The sequence below is a fragment of the Toxotes jaculatrix genome, chromosome 6 (assembly GCF_017976425.1).
Source record: "Toxotes jaculatrix isolate fToxJac2 chromosome 6, fToxJac2.pri, whole genome shotgun sequence".
In the NCBI taxonomy this organism is placed as follows: domain Eukaryota; kingdom Metazoa; phylum Chordata; class Actinopteri; family Toxotidae; genus Toxotes; species Toxotes jaculatrix.
This window is the reverse complement of record NC_054399.1, coordinates 15,394,195-15,412,789: the sequence shown is the minus strand read 5'-3', so window position 1 is coordinate 15,412,789 and position 18,595 is coordinate 15,394,195. Positions and strand designations below refer to the sequence as shown.

Sequence of the window (18,595 nt, the reverse complement as noted above, 5' to 3'; positions counted from 1 at the left end):
CAGCAGTTTGAGATGGGCATCAGAGGTATGCACCTAATACTTCTAAGATAGCTTATAAAGTGAAATGGACAGAAATGGACAAGTGGCAGCTCTAGCATGCAGCTGAGATGTGGTTTAACATATGAACAGCAGTAACAGAAATGTGTCTCATTTTAGGAGAGTGTAGCACAGTTATAAATAGTCCAAGGTTCATGATTTATAAGTCTGTTGATAATGTCATAGGTTTTACAGTATGCCTTCCTGCTAATGAAGCTGAAGGTGCACTGCAAATACTTTAACAGGAAAAGCGAGCGAGTTAATATTCAGATCTAACCAAAAATCCAAGCAGGATTAGAGATTTAGAAAATCGAATCCAAATGATTTTATTTGCTCCAACATTTATGCTTTATTTGAACATCAAAAGGCTGAATCTTTGCATTGTTTGCTTTGCTCTGCAGTCATCGGTATATTGATGTGGTAAGAAATGGTAACTAAACAGCAGACTGAGAATAGTTACATACACTATACATTATCAGTAAACAGAGCTTTACATCACACCAGATCAAAAAAGTAATACAGAATACACAGTATTTATTTGCCACTTTGTGTAACACACAGCAAACACTACAAGCGCCTCCCAGCAGAGTGTGTATGGCTCCTCTGATAAAAGTATAGGAGATAAGACTAACCTTTATACCATCCATCACCTTTTGACTGTAAGCAGCTGGCGTGTCCTCGGCCTACTTTTCCAGGTTATATTTTAAATCTCCAGGAGCCAGCCTGATCCATGTGTCCTGGGAAATAAAAGACTGGATTTATTTTTGAGATCTGGATATATTTAAGGTTTGTACTACTTTACATTTTAACCGCACAGAAAAAAAGAAACTGCTAGAAAAATACATTCATGATAATATAATTTTTGCCTCTCCAGCTTTTGGAACCTTAAATTACCCACAAATGTTTGATAAATTTAAAGCGGTGGCCTTGAAAAGCCTTTTAGGCAGAAAATCGTTGTGTTACAGTTTTAAAGTTTTGTAGTTTTTTGTTTGTTTTATAGTTTTGGACTTTACAATCAAGAAAGCTGATAGCTATTCAGAAACAAGGTTGTTTTCTGATTTGTTCCCAAAACATTTTCCCAGTAATTATTCAGAATTTTGTTTACCCTATTATTGAGGTAAAAACAGTGTCTTTTGTTTTGCAGAGTGAGAATGAGAACAAACAGGACAAACATTCTCCTGACCGTTGGAGCTCTTCTTCTATTGTTTTTTTGTCTCCAGATACAGTTTTTAACTCACCATGCAACCACCCATATACTAATGAATGGGAGAGGGAATTCCAGTCTGAAGAAGCCATTTTCCAAAAAGAAATCCTTTGTCTATTCTTGGCAAAAATGTCAACAAAATATGTCTGTGGATAAAATATCAGGCTTCAAAAAGGTTCCACAGCACATCCAAGACTTTCTCTACTATCAGCACTGCCGCCATTTCCCCATGCTACTGGACCTTCCTGACAAATGTGGAGGAGCTGATAAATCTTCAGAAGTCTTCCTTCTACTGGTCATTAAAAGTTCCCCTGAGAACTATGAACGCAGAGAGGTGCTGCGTAAAACCTGGGCTAAGGAGAGGTTACACAATGGTGTGTGGATCCGGAGGATCTTCATCTCTGCAACGATGCATTCTGGTTTTGAAAAAGAACGACTAAACAAACTGCTTGAAGAGGAGCAACGCGAGAACAGTGACATCCTCCAGTGGGACTTTAATGACACATTCTACAACCTCACCTTGAAGCAGATTGTTTTCCTAGAATGGATGGAAAGAAACTGTCCGAAAGCTCGCTTCTTGCTAAATGGTGATGATGATGTATTCGCCAACACAGACAACATGGTCGAGTATCTCCAATCGCTCAAGGACAACGATGGAAGCAAACATCTCTTTACCGGTCATTTGATCCAGGGCAAGGGGCCTGTTCGATGGACAAAAAGCAAGTACTATGTCCCAGTACAGGTGCAGGAGTCAGATTCATATCCTCCTTACTGTGGTGGTGGGGGCTTCCTCCTGTCTGGCTATACAGCTTTGGTCATATACAATATGTCCCAGTCCATTACCATTCATCCTATCGACGATGTTTACATGGGGATGTGTCTGGCCAAAGCAGGGCTTGGTCCTGTTTCCCATATGGGCTTCAGGACCATTGGACTGTACATCCCCTCAAAGAAAATTGATATTTATGACCCTTGTTACTACAGAGATCTTTTATTGGTACACAGATTCCTTCCAGGTAATATGTATTTTATGTGGCATAAGATATATGATCCTAATCTGAAATGTGGTCTTAATAGACAAAATAATTTAAAATTTCCTTGACTGATCTGTGTGATTGGTCAGCTTTACAGTGAGTTCACACTACTGGTTATTCTGTATATCCACTGTCTTACAAAAATACAGTTGCTCAAAATCACGATTGCTCTGGGATTTTTTGCTTTTTTTTTTTTTTTAGAAAGTGATATGGTTGTCAAGTTTTCAGTAGTTGAATCTTCAAGGATTATTACAGACCTCAGTTCCAAGAGCTCAGAAATACAATTCATATTAAAGTTTACTCAAATATCCACATTCCAAATTTCATGGCAAACCTCCCGAATGTATCCAACCATGCATGCCAATATTTTTAATAGATTTAATGCTGACTATGCATTACTCACCTTACAGATTTTTTTTTAAACATTGCTTTATTATGAATTATGAATACAAAACAAATTGATTTTTCACTGCAACAAAGAACTACCATACTTGTACATTCGATGCAAAATATATATTTTTTGTTTATACATTACAAAACAAAGCTTAAAATCCTTTTCCAGTTTCTTTGACTCTTTGAACCTTTCGGGCACAGCTATATAAAAAAGTAATACAAGCTATATATACATGCTTCACAGTTTCCAGTGAAATGTACCTTGCATTTTCTTGAAATAAGCATTATTTTCACAAGTTATAATTCAGACGTGAGAAATTTCCAGTTAAATATGATCCATCGTTGAAATGATATTCCACAACAATCTTTTGTACCAGATGTGGAAATCTGAGGCTTTAGCATTAAAGCAGTGTTGAGTTTATCCAGTTATTGTGTGAATATTTTTTGAATGAAACTGGGACAGTGAATGAAATTGTGTCATTTCACACTGAGTCCACCTGTGAGGTGCAACAAGGCTCCCTGTGTCAGCCTTTAGGGTTCTCTCTCTCGTCCTGCATGATAGTTTCAATTTGGTTTCCCAGGCTGGAGAAACACGGCCGCTCGTCGAAGTTGTACGCCCAGCATTGCTTCATCAAGCTGTACACCTGGTGTTACAATGAAAAAAACGTGAAATATGATACCACTGAGCGTGAAAGACTGTATCACTGTCAATGTGTGAGGTATGATATGACAACCATGAGATATTTACAAATTTTTGTCATGACCGTAGCTGAGAAGCTTATCATACCATCACATTGTGTTTGGATGTATGAATGCAGAAAAGTGATGAATAAATACCTTTCATTTCATTTCATTGTAAACATGATGCATATCATGATTCCTATCTGAGACCTGTTTATGTTTCCAATCGCTCACCAGATGTCCTCTGACTTTCCTCCCAGTCCCCTGATCCACCGACTCATCTGTTTCCCGTTCCCAATCACTGGAACGTCCCTGCCTACCTAAACACCTGTCTCTCATTTCCCTCATTTACTCCCCTGTATTTATACCAGCCCCTTTTTGCCAGTTAGTTGCCAGATCATTTCACACGTCTCTGTGTGACACCCCTGAGACGGACCCTGTTGTAGATACTTCCTGTACCAGTACTTTGCAACCTATTGTCTGTTATGTCTGCGATCCAGGTCTTCATCATTTGTTAAAGAGACGAAAATGCACCAGCCTGCCCCTGCTTATCTGTGTCCTCCCTGCCTGTGCTCCTACCACCAGCTGTGACAATCAGTGTTCCAAAAAGGCTACTGAATTTCAATTAGTGACCCATATGGAGTGAGCATACCTTGGGTGGGCAGTGTGAAGGAGCAGGCAGTCTCCAGTTATTCTTTAGAATATTTGCTAAATGCACTGAAATGGATGGACTCTGTACGTTGTGTCCAATCTCCTGCATGCACAGCTGAAATGGTGACAAAAATATTTAATAGTGAAAAAATACTATGGCATAGCAGTTTGATAAAACAGGTGTTATCCAAACGTATACGATAATTCTCTTACTCTTTTTGGGTTGCAGTTCATGTCACAGTAGGAGAAGAGCTCGTGAAGAACCACTCCAAAACTCCAGACATCTGATTTGTGGGAGAATATGGATTCATTGATGGACTCTGGGGCGTACCTGCATTAGATGAGCAGTGCGTGGCCATTAAACCTCCAGGAACTTGATGTAAAATAATCTTCTTTTAAAATACAGCTACTTATGAGAGCAAAACTACAGGCTAATCCTCTTTAATGCCTGAGAGTCAGTCTCAGGCTTTCAATTTATTTTGCACAGAAGCAAAAGCATCACCTTAGCTTATGTTACCATTTCCCACAGTAGGTTGGCTTTCATGCTCTCTATGGATACTCTGTCATGTCTGTCTGTTAAATGAAAGACTATAGCCAGCAGCTGGTTAGCTTAGCTTAGCACAAAGACTGGAAATGGGGACAATTATCCAGCCATGTTTTGTGCAGTCTGATTAGAACAAACAGCAAAATTCCACAAAAATGTTATTATTGCTGTAGAGTCTTTGTCAAAAAACTGTGGATTTCTGCTTTAACACTTTGGATTAAAGAATATTAGAGATTTCAAACATGAGAAAATCTACCAGAAGATGGGGCTCTCGCCAGGCTGTGTGACTCGGTAGTACTCCTTGTTAAAAGGAATAATCTTGGTCAGCCCAAAATCAGCGATTTTCACCAGAGAGTCACTGGCCACAAGGATATTTCTGGCTGCAAGGTCTCGGTGCACATAGCGCAGGGTCTGCAGGTACTCCATCCCCTGGGAAAATGTCCAACACAGCCAAACAGAAGAAAATTAAATAACTCTTTTAAACTTTTAACTTTTTTGTCCCTGTCTCTTTGTTTTTTGATGTGCAATCACTGAAAATGAAGATGATTAATGGAACTACAAGATAAGAGATAGGCTCATCTTGCAGAGAGTTGTATTTGTTACTTTGAGCACTTACTATTGCTGTAAGTGTAATGATAGTAACGCATGAAAGGTGGTTCAGATTCCTCTCAAGAGTGGTGTGATGCAGGGATTCCCAAAGCAACTTTCAGTTCCTACAGAATTCATACTTGAATTCTCCCAAATAAACAGTTATCAATCCTGTAATGTTACATTTCAGCAAGGATTTCTGATGTTTTCTTCTAGTTTCTTGATGATTAAGAAAGACATTACAGAAATTAGATCTATACATGTTTAGGAAAAAACCCGAAGTCAAACAATCATGAATATAGAGTCCACTCAAACCTAGCTTATTTTAACTGTTTGAAGTGGCAGCTGCCGGTACCATGGTGCAGTGGTTAGCACTGTCGCCTCACAGAAAAAGGATTCCAGGTTTGAACCCCGGTCTGGGCTGTTCTGTGTGGAGTTTGCCCAGACCGGGCTGTTCTGTTCTGCTTGCATGTTTGCATGTTCTCCCTGTGCCTGAGTGGGTTTTCCCCGGGTTTCTCCCACAATCCCCAAAACATGCACATTAGGTTAATTGGCGACTTTACATTGCCCCTAGGTGTGAGTGTGTGCATGTGTGGTTGTCTGTCTTTGTGTGTTGGCACTGCGATTGACTGGCGACCAGTCCAGGGTGTACCCCGCCTCTCGCCCATAGTTAGCTGGGATATTCACCACCGCCACCCCCTGACCTCCCCCCAACCCTGACGGATCAAGCAGTATAGAAAATGGCTAGAAGGATCGATTGAATGGCAACCTCTTGCTGGAGTTATACTCATATCTATGACTCTTACCTTACAGATCTGTGAAGCAAAGAGCAGCATCCGCCTGGTGCTGACATTGTGTCGGTTATTCTCCAAGTAGCCAATAAGGCTGCCATAGGGCAGGTACTCCATCACCAAGCTCATACTGAGGCGACCTGTGAACAGGCAAACATTAAACTCATTCAGCACAGGAAACAACAACTTGATTTAAGTGAAAGATGAGTCGGACATATTGGATGACATTAATCCATCTCATATTTTCCGTTACTTGACTTGAAGACTGCTTCTGAAAATAAAAACTCTAAACTCTTAACTTGACCTGACCTGAAACTGACAAATGTATCTAATTACACTGAGTTAATCATAAAAGCTAAGTAAGATTTTGCAGTGTGCATATTCTCAGTGTTGGGGGAATATGCACACTGCAATTTTTAATTACCCATGCTGTAGCAGACTCCTCTGTATTTCACAATGTAGTCGCAGTGCAAAACACTGAGGGTGTTGACCTCCTTCTGGAAATCGTCCTGGGTCGACTGCTTATTTGGCTGCAGCTTCTTCACAGCGACCAGCTCACCGGTGTTATCGCCCAGCGGGTCGTAACGACAAAGTTCAACACTGCCAAAGTTTCCCTGGGAAAGTTTTGAGTCACTCACTTATCATTCACATACAAAAGCTAAAAATAAGCCTCACCATCTTATCATGTGCGTCCCGCTGCAGAACACACAACAGATAAAAGGATTGGATAAGTTATTTAGAGGGTAAAGGATTTGTTGCACAAAGATGGCTCCTCATAAAATATTTTTTCTTGCTTTGGTCTTTTTATTCATCTGTTTTTAAAACACAGTATCTTGGACACCACTGATGAACTCTTAATGTTAATTACTGTTTCTCATTAAAAAAGAGACTATAAATTTAATTGTCTATTCACAATGGACATGCAGAACAAGGTTATGTATTGTGGTCCTCTGGTTGTTCTTGTGCCTAAAACTTACTTTTCCCAGAGGGGAGATGTAGCGTAGGTGTCTCTCCTCAAACAATGTCTGGTCATGATGAGGGTTGAGAGCTCTCCAAACAGGGTTCTGCGTAACGGGCTCAGTGGCACGCAGTATAACATAGTCTGCCATGAAACAAGAAAAATTTGTCAGAAAGGACTGGTGGTTTGCTGGTGTAATGGAATATTTTGTTTGCAAATCAGTGTCCATTAGAAAAAAAAATAAAAAATAAAAAATAAAATAAAATAAAATAAATACATTCCATGTTCTTCAACTATGATAAAAAGCATTTTTTTTGCTGTATTTTATATATTTTACATTATATTCCTGATATTTTTATAAATGTTCCAGTATTTCATACTGTTAGTATATAGATGTTTTCCTATTTCATACAGAGGTCATAACTGACACCAGCATGTATTTATAGAACCGAAAATTGTGCTTTTTATGTTTTTCTTCTGTTGTTTTGCTTTGAAAGCTTGTTAGAAAACATTTGTCTGGGCTGTGTCACATTTCCCATTTTAAGGAAACCGAATTTAAGGAAATGTGAACTTGACATTTTAGGTGGGTATTATATACACAAAATTACCTGAAGTAATCAGACTGTTGAGCTGACGAATAATACTGCGACAAGAAGGTCTGAAAGCTGCCTGGTAGTCCATACACTGACTGATCAGATTGGCAAGCTCTGTCCACTGGGAAGGAGGCAGCTGTTGGAACCTCACATAAAACTGCTGCTTCTGCAGAAAACACATTGGTAACACACATTAGAGACTGTAACAGAGCTTTATTCTAACCCCTAGTTTATCTGCTTCACTTTTGTTTATGCATTTTGTTGCTCATGTGCCTTTCACTTTCCCTGCCCTTCTCTTGATTTTGGCACTGAAACATGGTGTGAAATGAACAACTTATACTTTCATTTCAGATGTTCTGCAGTTAGGTCAGAGTTAGGTATAAAAGCTTTTGCTTTGCCTCTTCCTCCTGGAACAATATACAGAAGGGTGACCGTTTGCTTTAGGTTGATTTATGTCATTCCAAAAGTGTCTGGACAACAGCGCTCCGGGTCAAGATTGCAGTTTAAAATTGTTCTGGAAACTCTTGCCTGCTTATGCTGTTTGTATTGTATTCATTGTTGTAACTATCAGATCTCTCTTGAGATTCTCATTCAGATCTTCACATACTTAAATAAGGGGGCCTGGCCTACAGGTGTGGAAGTCCTGCTGGGCAGGCTGAACCTGCTCTACAAGTAAGATGACCTAATCCCTCCTAAAACTAATGGTAAAAGCTCATATGCTCACAAAGTCATATATTTACAAATTTGTCATCAGGATGTTCCCGTCAGACAGATTGCAAAGTGTAACTCAGAGTTTCACTAGGGGTTTACAATGGGATTTGTGACATTTAACAATGTCCAAAGTAAATACCAAATACAGTATATCCAGGATGCTAACAGGAACAAATGCCTGGTTTTCACTGCTCTAGTTCATGACCTGTAAAAACCGGCAGATACCACCTGTTAAGTCACGTTACATTTCCCAAAATTATAAGTCAACCAACTGCATTTTTCAAATTAGGGCAAAAGCGGGTCTTATTTCTCAGAGCTTTTGAAATGGGACACACCTTGTTGTCACAGTTTGTGAAGTGAAGTCACCTCCTGGATTTATGACAGAGTGGTACCTAATACTTTTGCTGTGCTATCATTCATATGTGTTTTTACTTACTTTTTATTATAACTGGATTTGTGACATTGTTTTTACACTTCAGTGTTAGTCTGGGTGACTGGGTGATGTCCTGAATTTACAAACATGTAAGATATATTTAAATGGTAAAAACTGAAAGCGCTGTAATATCCTAACCCTAATCTTTAAAAAGGTGCACTGATTAACTGATGTCTCCATTTGCCTACATGGAGGATTTTTTTTCTCTGTGTTCGTCTGTTTGTCTCATACTCAGGTTGTTGAATGTGCAGCAGCTGAGCAACACCCTGCTTTGACAGATTAGTGTTTGGTGTAAAGTTTGTTTGACATATTAGGAGAGAAGTGAGAATGCCTGTTCCAGGTCCCAGCCTCGCAGCGGTGCTTCCCCATTGTTGAAGATTTCCCACACAGTGGCGCCAAAGCTCCACTTATCACACTCCAGGGTCAGGTTGTCTGGAGCCTCCAGCACCTCAGGGGCCACCCAGGGGATTCTGTCCAGGATAACTGAATGAACACACAGAGAAATCCACATCCATGCATTAATGCAAAAGCACTTAGTATCACAATATTAATAGGTTAAGGAATAATACTCGATATTTTATATTGAAAACTAATACAATAAATATTGTGCACCATATAAAATTTATTTCACTTTGGTGTTCTTTGTTTCAGTGTGAAAAGATGTGTCATGGTAACATCAGTTTGAAAACACATTTACTTTTTAGTTTCATGTGAGTGTACTGGATGAATTTAAATGGACCTGTGTGATGTTGTCAGTCATGGTTACGGGGAGATTTGAAAACTATCTTTGCTTTACCATCCTTGCCCAGCATGGCCACGCTGATACCCGGATCGCTAAGCTTGATGAAAGGAGAGCTGCCCTGTGACGTGTCACCTTCTCTGGCCAGCAGCAGGTTTTTGGTACAGATATTTCCATGAATGATGTGTTTCTCTTCCTACAAGACACTTTCATGTTAATGTTAACTCACCACGATGTGCCGCATTGGCCAACACAAATGAAAAATAGAATAGAATAGAATAGAATATACTTTATTGATCCCTTTGGGAGGTCCCTTGGGGAAATTTGGGTACCAGCAGCAGTACAACACCAAAAAACACAGTAAAGCAGCAGTACAAAGTAAAAAAGTAAAAAGTAACTAACTAAGTTAAGTTAGTTACTAAAGTAACTAACTAAGGTGCTGGTATAAAAATAGAATGTAAATGAAATAAAATATAAAAGTAGAATAAACTCTTGAATAATTAGTACTAAATAGAACAAGGGTGGATTCAAGTAAAAAATTAAAATATAAAGTATATACAAACATTGCAAACAAACATTGCACTCTAAGAGGTGGAAATAATAATAAATTACTGCACATGAGTTATTGCACATGGATAGTATTGTTATTGCCCATGGGTTATTGTACATGAATAGTAGTGTCCGGCAGGCTGTACTCCTTCCCTCTCCCTCTCCCCCTCCTGCCATATTCGGTGTTGTATAAATGTCCACCAGGCAATGTTTGTGTCTTTTTGCTTAATTTGCTGTAAAAGATTTCTACAATTCCACTTCACTTTTACTTTGGCAGTAATGATGCATTTTCAAACATGGAAATAAAAATAGTAATTTCAATGACATTTTATATTTAAAGTGAGAAAATTTTAGCCAGCTAGTCCTGCTGTCGATTGTGCTGTGGTCATCACTTTGTGGTACTAGTTGCCGCTATGCATCAGAAGGTTCATCTTACCAGAAAGTTGAGGGCGGACGCGAGCTGTCTGGCTACATCAAGTTTCCAGCTCACTGACACAGATCTCCCTCTCTTCAAGTAAAGGTCGAGGGCCCCGTACTTGACAAACTCCTGCACCATGATGTCTGTAAGGCACAGTGAGGTTTGTTTCAACAGCTGCACTTCAAATCAAACACAGTCAGAAATGCTTATCCACATAACAGGGACTGAGCCTGGGTCAAATGAGAATTCCATGGACACACTGTTAGTTTGTTCACTAGGAAGAGAATGAAGTCATGTATTCACTCATTACTTCGTTCTGGGTTTTTTTTTTTTAAGAATTTACAGGAACAGACCATGTAAATGACTTGTAAGGCAATCTGACTTTCATCTCTACCTGTACCTAAACCTAAACAGCGAAAGCATAGCTTATATATATCAAAAATATTTACATTTACACAACACAAATTGTTCATAGCACATTAACACATCTTACAACACAGCTTTTAAGAAAACTTATAAGAAAAATAATCAGCAAATAAAGTGATATAGACAGGAAGAGATTGCAGTTTGGTTTGAACTTACTTTTTACCCCATGAACACTTATACCATAAACAAGGAGGAGGTGTTTGTGTGAAATCTGACTCATCAGGCTGGCAGCTTCAAAGAATGACTGAGAGAAAGAAAGGACAAGAAGACAACATGTTCCTAATGTGTTAAATCCATGAATAACCAACAAAATTATTCAAATTCTGTGTATTTCATTCTAAAGAAACAAACCTCCCAGAAATTCTTGTGAGCGACATCCAGCTCTTTCAGTAGGACTTCTGTCAAGTGTTTCTCCCCCTCACGAATGTCTGTTTTTTGGCCTTTAAAGATTCGTGTGAAGGATCCCTGTCCAAGGCTTTCCTCCTTAGAGGAAAAGAAAAAATAGAAAAGCCACAATTAAGTTTCCTCCATCATAAAGGACACTATACATTTGAAGTACCTTTCATTTTAATTTAACTACAGTGTACGAGCAGTACCAGCAGAAGCAGCATTTGTCGCAATGGCAGTGTTAGTAACAATAGAAGTTGAAATAGTTGCCGTAATAGTAAATACAGTTGGAGGCATGTCTACACGCTCACCCATTTCAGGTCTTCATATCTGATCATGTGGAACTGGATATGACTGAATTTGTTCCTTTCAAGTGTTGGGGACCCTGGAGTTTCTATGGAGTTGCTGCTGCGTAAGATGGTGAGATTTGTGAGCTCTGTGGGAACAGCAAAAATATGTTTCCTGTTGAACAGCCTACACAGGTTGAAAATATGAAGGATCATATCTCAGACCAAACAAAAAGATTGAGGTGCTGTATAATAATAACAATAACAATAATAGTTGTACCTTTGGGTCGGGGTGGACAGCAGCGGCCCAGCTTGACAGGTACTTCCGCTAGCAGCAGCTTTGTGTGTTGGTAATAGCTGGTGAGCTCTTTCAAGCTGGAAAAGGATTTCTGGACACCAGGAAGACTGTAGTGCTCATTCTTAATAATGAGACAGTCTTTATAGTCAATGCCAAGTTGGGTCTGTAGAAATAGAAATGCTGTATGAAACAGTAATGTAATGATATTGTGACATAGAGTGTTCAGATGCTTCTCTCACAAGATAACTGTTTTTTTTTGTAAGCTCCAGCCCCTCAACGTTTATTGGGCAAAGGTGTGTCCATTTGTTTTAATTTTGAAGCAATGTTAAACAACAAGCGCATCATCTACATAGAGATAAACTTACAGAGAGACAGCTGTAAAAACAAAAACAAAACTAAAGAAAACCTTGTAAATTCAGCATAAATTTTTAATCAGTCTTTATCTATGTCTGCATGTCTGTTGTATGACCTCAAGTGGAACCTTTACCTGAACACACACAGTGAGGAAGAAGCTGTCATAGTTCTTCGGACTCTGCCGGACAAGGAACGTACCACCTTTAAATCCTGATTTTTTCAGTTTGTTGACTGCAATCTCCGATCTGATTATAAAAGACACAAAATAAATCTCTAAAAACAGGTACAAGTGAAAGTTTGCTTTGTATTCTGTACTTATCAAAATACACTTACGTGATTGGGCCATGACAGTGGTTTTTTATAGCCTCCAGAAGACTTGGGGGAGCAATGTCTTGGCAGAAGTAGTGGCTAGAGTCTGTGGTCAGTCTGAAGTAGCCATCAACAAGCGACACAAATGAAAGTGCTTCTTTTAGACCCTGGAACTTGGCCTCCTATAGTGCAAATCAGGACAAATTTGCATGTATGCATTGAAATCAAAGCAAAATAAACCACATTGTCTTTTAACAGAAAATAGCAACTGGGGAAGTGTTGAATGTAAAATATATCCTTTACCAAGCATCTGTCATCTTTGCAGGTAATTGTCACCATCCTGCTGTCTTGGGAAACCTGGTCCTGACACACCCTCTTTATACTGATGTCAATGATTTCTTGGAAATCACAAAAAGTGTGCCATTCCTAAAAAAAAAGAAGACAGATTGATTATTTAATAACCTTGGTGGTGGGGGGTGGGGAATATGACCGCTTGGGCATTTAGGGATATACTGTATATAGATATGTAAAGTCAAGTTAAGTTATCACACATGAGAGCCCCCAAAAGAGATTGGTGCGATGCAATTGACGAGAAAAACAAAAACGGGGGAACACAACACGAGATGTGAGACACACAGTAGCCTGTACTGCAGTATGACCTAGAAGACTTGTTCAGGCAAGTAAGCGGCCCCCTAAAAGGCCTCACTTTGCAAAAAATGGGTTTGGCGGTTCAAAGCAGAGAGGAAGTGAGAGCACAACAGGTGTCAGGAAAAACACAATAGGCAGTTACTATATTTCGATATAATGAGGACCATTAAAGACAGAAAGAAGCAAGACCAGGCCAGGCCATCTCTAGTTGAAGCTTGAATACAGGTCATCTGATAGAAAGAAAGAAAGACAATTTAACGACTGTCCAAACTGAACTTGATATTGTTCTTACCAGGGAACTGTCAGGATGACAACTTGCACTGGTCTGAATTCCGGTTTCCCCAGTCACTCTCATGAGACTGAAAGCTGAATTTGAACGGGAGGCAGAAGGATCCACTTTGAAGGTTTCGCTTCCCAGAGAAGGCTCAATACCAGCCAGTTCAATCAGGTACTTGAGTTTCAAGCTGCACTCATCCACAGAGCAGTTTCCAAGCTTCTTTAAGAAACTCTTGAGGGTGTTTCGGATTCGATAACGATCCAGGCGGTTTCTCTTCTGGATATCATGGCGATGTGACTTAGGTAGGCACGATTTGTAACTGAAGAGGAAATGTATATGATTTGGTGATATTAATATCTTGTGTAGTAAATCTAAAATCCCACAATGAAGCAAAACAACTTTACTGGCTCATATGACAGCCAAATATAGATACCTGACAGTCTTGCAGAGCTCTCCAACACTCTGATGGCGCTCTTCAGCCATTCTCCACAAGTCCAGCACTGCAAGGCCGAGACATTCCTCCTGAGCGCTCAAAGGTGGAGAAATTCCTGCCTCACTAGCGATAAAGTCACTTCGCAACTGGGAGCCAAAAGAAATCAGTCAGCGACATAGTCTTTTATCTATGGACAATGCATGCAATTGTTTCATATTCATTTTTAATAAATTACATATTTTGTACTTTACCTGAGGAAAGAGATAATCAATGACACTGCAGTCAAGCACTGGAGTGACTGTGTCTCTGGTCAGACTGTAGCGGTACGATGATCTTGTTCCTTGTCCAAACCAGTTTCCAAAGAAAAACCTCCATACGAAAAAAGAAATCCATTATTCATCATCACATGATGCTAACCTTTAGTTAGCACAAGTCATAAAGTCTCTTTTTGCATTGTGTGAGTGCACGTCTGCACACTGGTTTGAACATGATGCTTTGGTCTCAGAATTAATCATTTGAAGTTCTATCTCTGAACTAAACCAAATGTTGAAATAGTTCTGTAAGAGTAGTATGAGCAAGAAGCAACTAAAATGTGTGATTTTGGCTTTAACGTCTATCACTGATTGTGCCACCTTTCAGTAAGATGATGTTGAAGATTTTATCATTGATTTATGGTTTTGTTTTGTTTTTTGCTTTTGCTGCAAACTAACTTCATCTTCAGTCTCACATGTGCTTTGTTGGTGTAAACATCCGCTAAACAGATTTCATAGAAATGACAATCGGCCCTTTTTGTTTGATGAGAAAATATTCTTTATCTCTGTCTGCATTCTTCTTATTTTCAGTTTAGCCAACGCCTAAATCAAAGTTACATTCCATTCCATGAAACATGTTGACATTAATGTATACTACTTTCTGAAGAAAATGAGGGAATGAATGATTCTTCAGTAAATTTTCACCTACCTGACTCTGAAGTGGACTTGCAAGTTTTCATCTGTGCTGAACACGTGCGATGGAGGATACCAAAATGAGAGATCAGAAGATGCCAACCCAAAAAGACTTAAGTACACTGGTAAGATTCCTAGAGAAAGAAAGAAAAATCAACCTAGCATCACCGACCATTTGTGGGGAACTAGGTCCTATTTAGAGAAAAAAATCTTTCCCAGTAACTAGCATTTTGCAGACTTTTAAGAACAAATACACAAGTGCAGTATAAAATACATAATATGATAAAGTTTATTGTACACACAAACTTTGGTATTAGCCATGAAATGCCTTTAGCTAGACTCATGATTTGCCAGTGTAAGTCTTACCACACTTTTTTCCTGCTTGGATGCAAACATTTTCAGCTGAGATTTGGCCTGACAAAATGTGTATTGTTGTTGCCTCCTTTGTAGCAGGGAAGAAGTAGAGGTGTACTTGTAAACTGGGACCAGTGCTTGAACTGGACTTCTGGCTGCCTCCCCGGTCCCTGTTCACCAGAGGGGCCAACTCCTCCTCACTGAGCTCCATGGATACTCCTGAGGATGAAATCAACAAACTCAACAACTGCAACAACAGGAGCACCCTAACCCTTTGAAGTAATGACTCTTGCGCCATTGTTTTAAAAGTCCATGAAAATAAGCTGTAAAATCATCTCCGCCTACTGGAATGGCTATAATGTAATAACTGAAATCAAAACAAGAGGGAATTGCAAATGAAGCAGCAGGGAGTAGACTCATCAAAGCTGCATATTTTCCTTTTCTGTTACTTACACATGAAGCACCACAATAAACCCTCTTTAATAGACACACACATGTGGTATGAAGCCATCTATTCTATTGAACATAGAACAGCTAACAGCTAAGCTGAATGAAAAATCAGATGTTCTTTCTCATCTTCATAATAAAAAGATACAGTGCGTATTCCACAATCTGATGTTTTACTTACAAAACATACAAATTACATCTTAAAAAGTCTTAACTATAGCTGTTAAATAAAATGCTGTGGAGTAAAAAAATACATTAGTACTTAAGTAAATGTACAGAGTTCCGTTTTACTGCTGTCAAATGTACACATTAATTTGATATTTTTTCAAAATACAGAGGTTTAGTATGACATCGGCATTCTGTGATGTTAATCTCAGCTGTAGGTTTCTCTTTAAGTGATATTACTTTAATTAGTGTTTATGAATTGAAAAATTTGCTGAATTGAAACAAATTCATACAGTTTTTGTTGTATGACTTGCTCAAAGACACATCAGCATTACTTTTTTTTCGATAAAGGAAAGTGATTCAGAGTCACAGACTTCATGAGAAAGCCCCAGAAAAATCCCATTTGCTATGCAAATACAGCCCAGATTCAGACTGTTATTGTTATGGGATTGTATCATCCTAATACTACTGCTCTCATGTTATATAGAGCTTTGTATATTTCTTTAGTTAAGTTTGTCTGTGAGCAGAACTCCCACCATGACTCTAAATGATGTTTTGAAATGTCAAATGTAGATACAGGGGGAATCCCATAATATCATAGAGAACTGCTCACCATATTCTGCTGTAACTAAGCTAAATCAGTAACACAGTACATACAACACATAATACTGTGTAATAAAACATAACATTGTTTCACAGTTCTATAACTGACTTTGCTTTGTTTGCAATAAAGATCAGTTTACTTTTACTCAGAAAATGATCATTTACTTAAAAAACTGAATTAAGAAATCTAACTGTAATTTATCACAAAATTCAGCTAATCCTTTATGTAATAGTAGCTGAAGATAGTTAAAAAACACACACACACGCACACATCTGATCTTTGTCACAACCAGTGGTAGATGGTTAGAAGCTGAAAACTAGCTTCAACATAGAGCAACACATTCCCCACGTTGTATTGTGGGTCTTGTCGAACCTCGACATTTCGAATCCCTTAATATGTAAAAGCAGCTTCATACTTAGAGATTTTAGAGCTAAAGATCAAATTTATGTGTAACTGAAAGCACTTGTACTCTTACCTTTACATTTGTACGACCGAAGTCCTCATCTCAACTGTTTGTTCCTGTAAATGGGGCCTTCTTTGACTTCTGTATTTCTGTGTGTGTGTGTGTGTGTGTTGACAGGAAGTTCAATAGGATTTCCTGACTTAGACAAGCTGATGCGACAAAGTGTTTCATGCTGCAGTCTGTTCTCATCCCACAAACTGAACTGATGCACAGTTACAGTACAAACACATTAAAAACTTAAATGTTTGACGAAATAATTCACTTTTCAGAATAACCGTCTTCTAACCGTCTTAGCCTCACTAGCTAAAGATGCGGTGCAAGAGGAGCAGGAGGGTTCCAGGTTTGAACCTCAGTCTGGACTCTGGAGTTTGCATGTTCTCCCTGTGCCTGCGTGGGTTTTCTCCTGGTACTCCGGCTTCCTCCCACAGTCTCAAAAAAAAAAAAAAAATAGAAAATGGATGGATGGATGGAAGTTTAGTAAGAATTAAAACAAAATAGCTAAACACAATAGTTAGCAGGTAGAACTACAAACAGCACAAGCAACAAAGCCAATAGATATAATTAATTACCGGCAACAAAACTACAACATCCAATTAGTCAAAAATCCCTCAAAAAACCCATAAGATTTTAAAAATCCCATCTTTTACTATCAGAAACTCTTGCCTTTGAATCAGCAAAGGTCAGTAAAACTGTCACTTGTGCTGAGATCATCATAAAGGTAGACTTCCATTTAATGTGAATCATACATTTTTTTTGCAGTGATCAACACATTAAATTAAAGTTGTCCTATAATGAAAGCAAACGCCGTTCTGTGCAGAAATCGAGTCATCTGGTTTTACAGGAAAAAGAGTATCAGCTGACATCTGTGGTTTCCCTGTTCAGCAGCGAGGGTTTTAGCAGTTTCCTGTTATAGCAGAAAGAAAACCACCAGGTCTACAATGCACGCACATTTTAATGTCTGGGACTATGTGTTCCTGTACTTGTTAATACTCTGTTGTGATCTATTTTACACATTTTTGTCCTACTATTTATATCTTATCCAGTTCTGACCATGTTTCTGTTTTTCTATATTCTTACATTTTAAGGGTACATGCTAAACAATGTTGTTAGTAACCACATTGACCTGGCGACCTGCTGCTATGATATATTTGAAGAATTTTGCAACAGCGGTAATTTATAGAGCCCTTGAGATGTTATTTGCAATTGTTTGATTGTTTGGTGAGGTTTGTCGTGGTCATCAACAGTCTGATGGGAAGGAGAACTGAAACCCAACAGTCAAAAACATGCCTATAAGCAAATGGAATTGTGGAGGTTGTTTTGTTTTGTTTTGTTTTGTTTTGTTTTGTTTTGTTTTGTTTTGTTTTGTTTTGTTTCTGGAGACTGAAAGGTCAAATCAGTCAGATTTTACATTATTTTTGTTAACAGCCTGTTAGCATTGAAATGCACTTTTAAATTTTCCATGCACTTTTAAGAGTGAGTGCTTTGAAGGTTATTATTCTTTTCATGCTCATAGATTCCACATGAACTGGATCACAGTGCTTTGTAACTGTGAGTATCGTTATAGAGTCCAACATCTATATAATCTTTTGTGTGTCATGAAAATGCATCTGTTAATCTTCGATCTCTGACTTACTGACTGAGAGGAAGCAACCTTTGTTTTCAGGATTCAAAAATCTAATGACTGTTGCTACACTGTTACAATTCAATATGAATCATATTGTCAGTTGTTTTCCTTCTCTATGCTGAGTTTTCTTTTGGTTTTAAAAATTAGGAATTGATTTTAATCTCCTTCCCTACACTTTATGTAACAGACCTGTTACATAATGTCTGTTACTTTTGTGGCTGTTTCAAGGTCCAGAGATAACAGTGGTTTTAC

The 18,595-nt window shown here is 38.6% G+C and overlaps 2 protein-coding genes across 2 annotated transcripts; one reads left to right on the top strand and one right to left on the bottom strand.

Annotated features, from left to right (window-relative positions):
* The first annotated feature begins 1,382 nt into the window (after nucleotides 1-1,382).
* Nucleotides 1,383-2,374, top strand: LOC121183359 (N-acetyllactosaminide beta-1,3-N-acetylglucosaminyltransferase 3-like). Its single transcript, XM_041040400.1, has 2 exons — nucleotides 1,383-2,256; nucleotides 2,364-2,374. The coding sequence occupies exons 1-2, from the start codon at nucleotides 1,383-1,385 to the stop codon at nucleotides 2,372-2,374; spliced, it is 885 nt and encodes a 294-aa protein (XP_040896334.1).
* Nucleotides 2,375-2,630: 256 nt separating this feature from the next.
* On the bottom strand, nucleotides 2,631-17,023 carry jak3 (Janus kinase 3 (a protein tyrosine kinase, leukocyte)). The gene is made up of 24 exons (XM_041039414.1): nucleotides 16,732-17,023; nucleotides 15,053-15,259; nucleotides 14,703-14,820; nucleotides 13,994-14,111; nucleotides 13,743-13,888; nucleotides 13,325-13,628; nucleotides 12,688-12,810; nucleotides 12,409-12,566; nucleotides 12,209-12,320; nucleotides 11,704-11,884; nucleotides 11,448-11,572; nucleotides 11,101-11,232; nucleotides 10,906-10,993; nucleotides 10,342-10,466; nucleotides 9,414-9,552; nucleotides 8,949-9,100; nucleotides 7,489-7,639; nucleotides 6,900-7,024; nucleotides 6,347-6,536; nucleotides 5,938-6,062; nucleotides 4,800-4,972; nucleotides 4,213-4,330; nucleotides 4,001-4,114; nucleotides 2,631-3,311 (listed from the first exon to the last, which is right to left on the bottom strand). The coding sequence occupies exons 2-24, from the start codon at nucleotides 15,249-15,251 to the stop codon at nucleotides 3,192-3,194; spliced, it is 3,336 nt and encodes a 1,111-aa protein (XP_040895348.1). The 5' UTR covers nucleotides 15,252-15,259; nucleotides 16,732-17,023; the 3' UTR covers nucleotides 2,631-3,191.
* Between the last annotated feature and the right edge of the window lie 1,572 nt (nucleotides 17,024-18,595).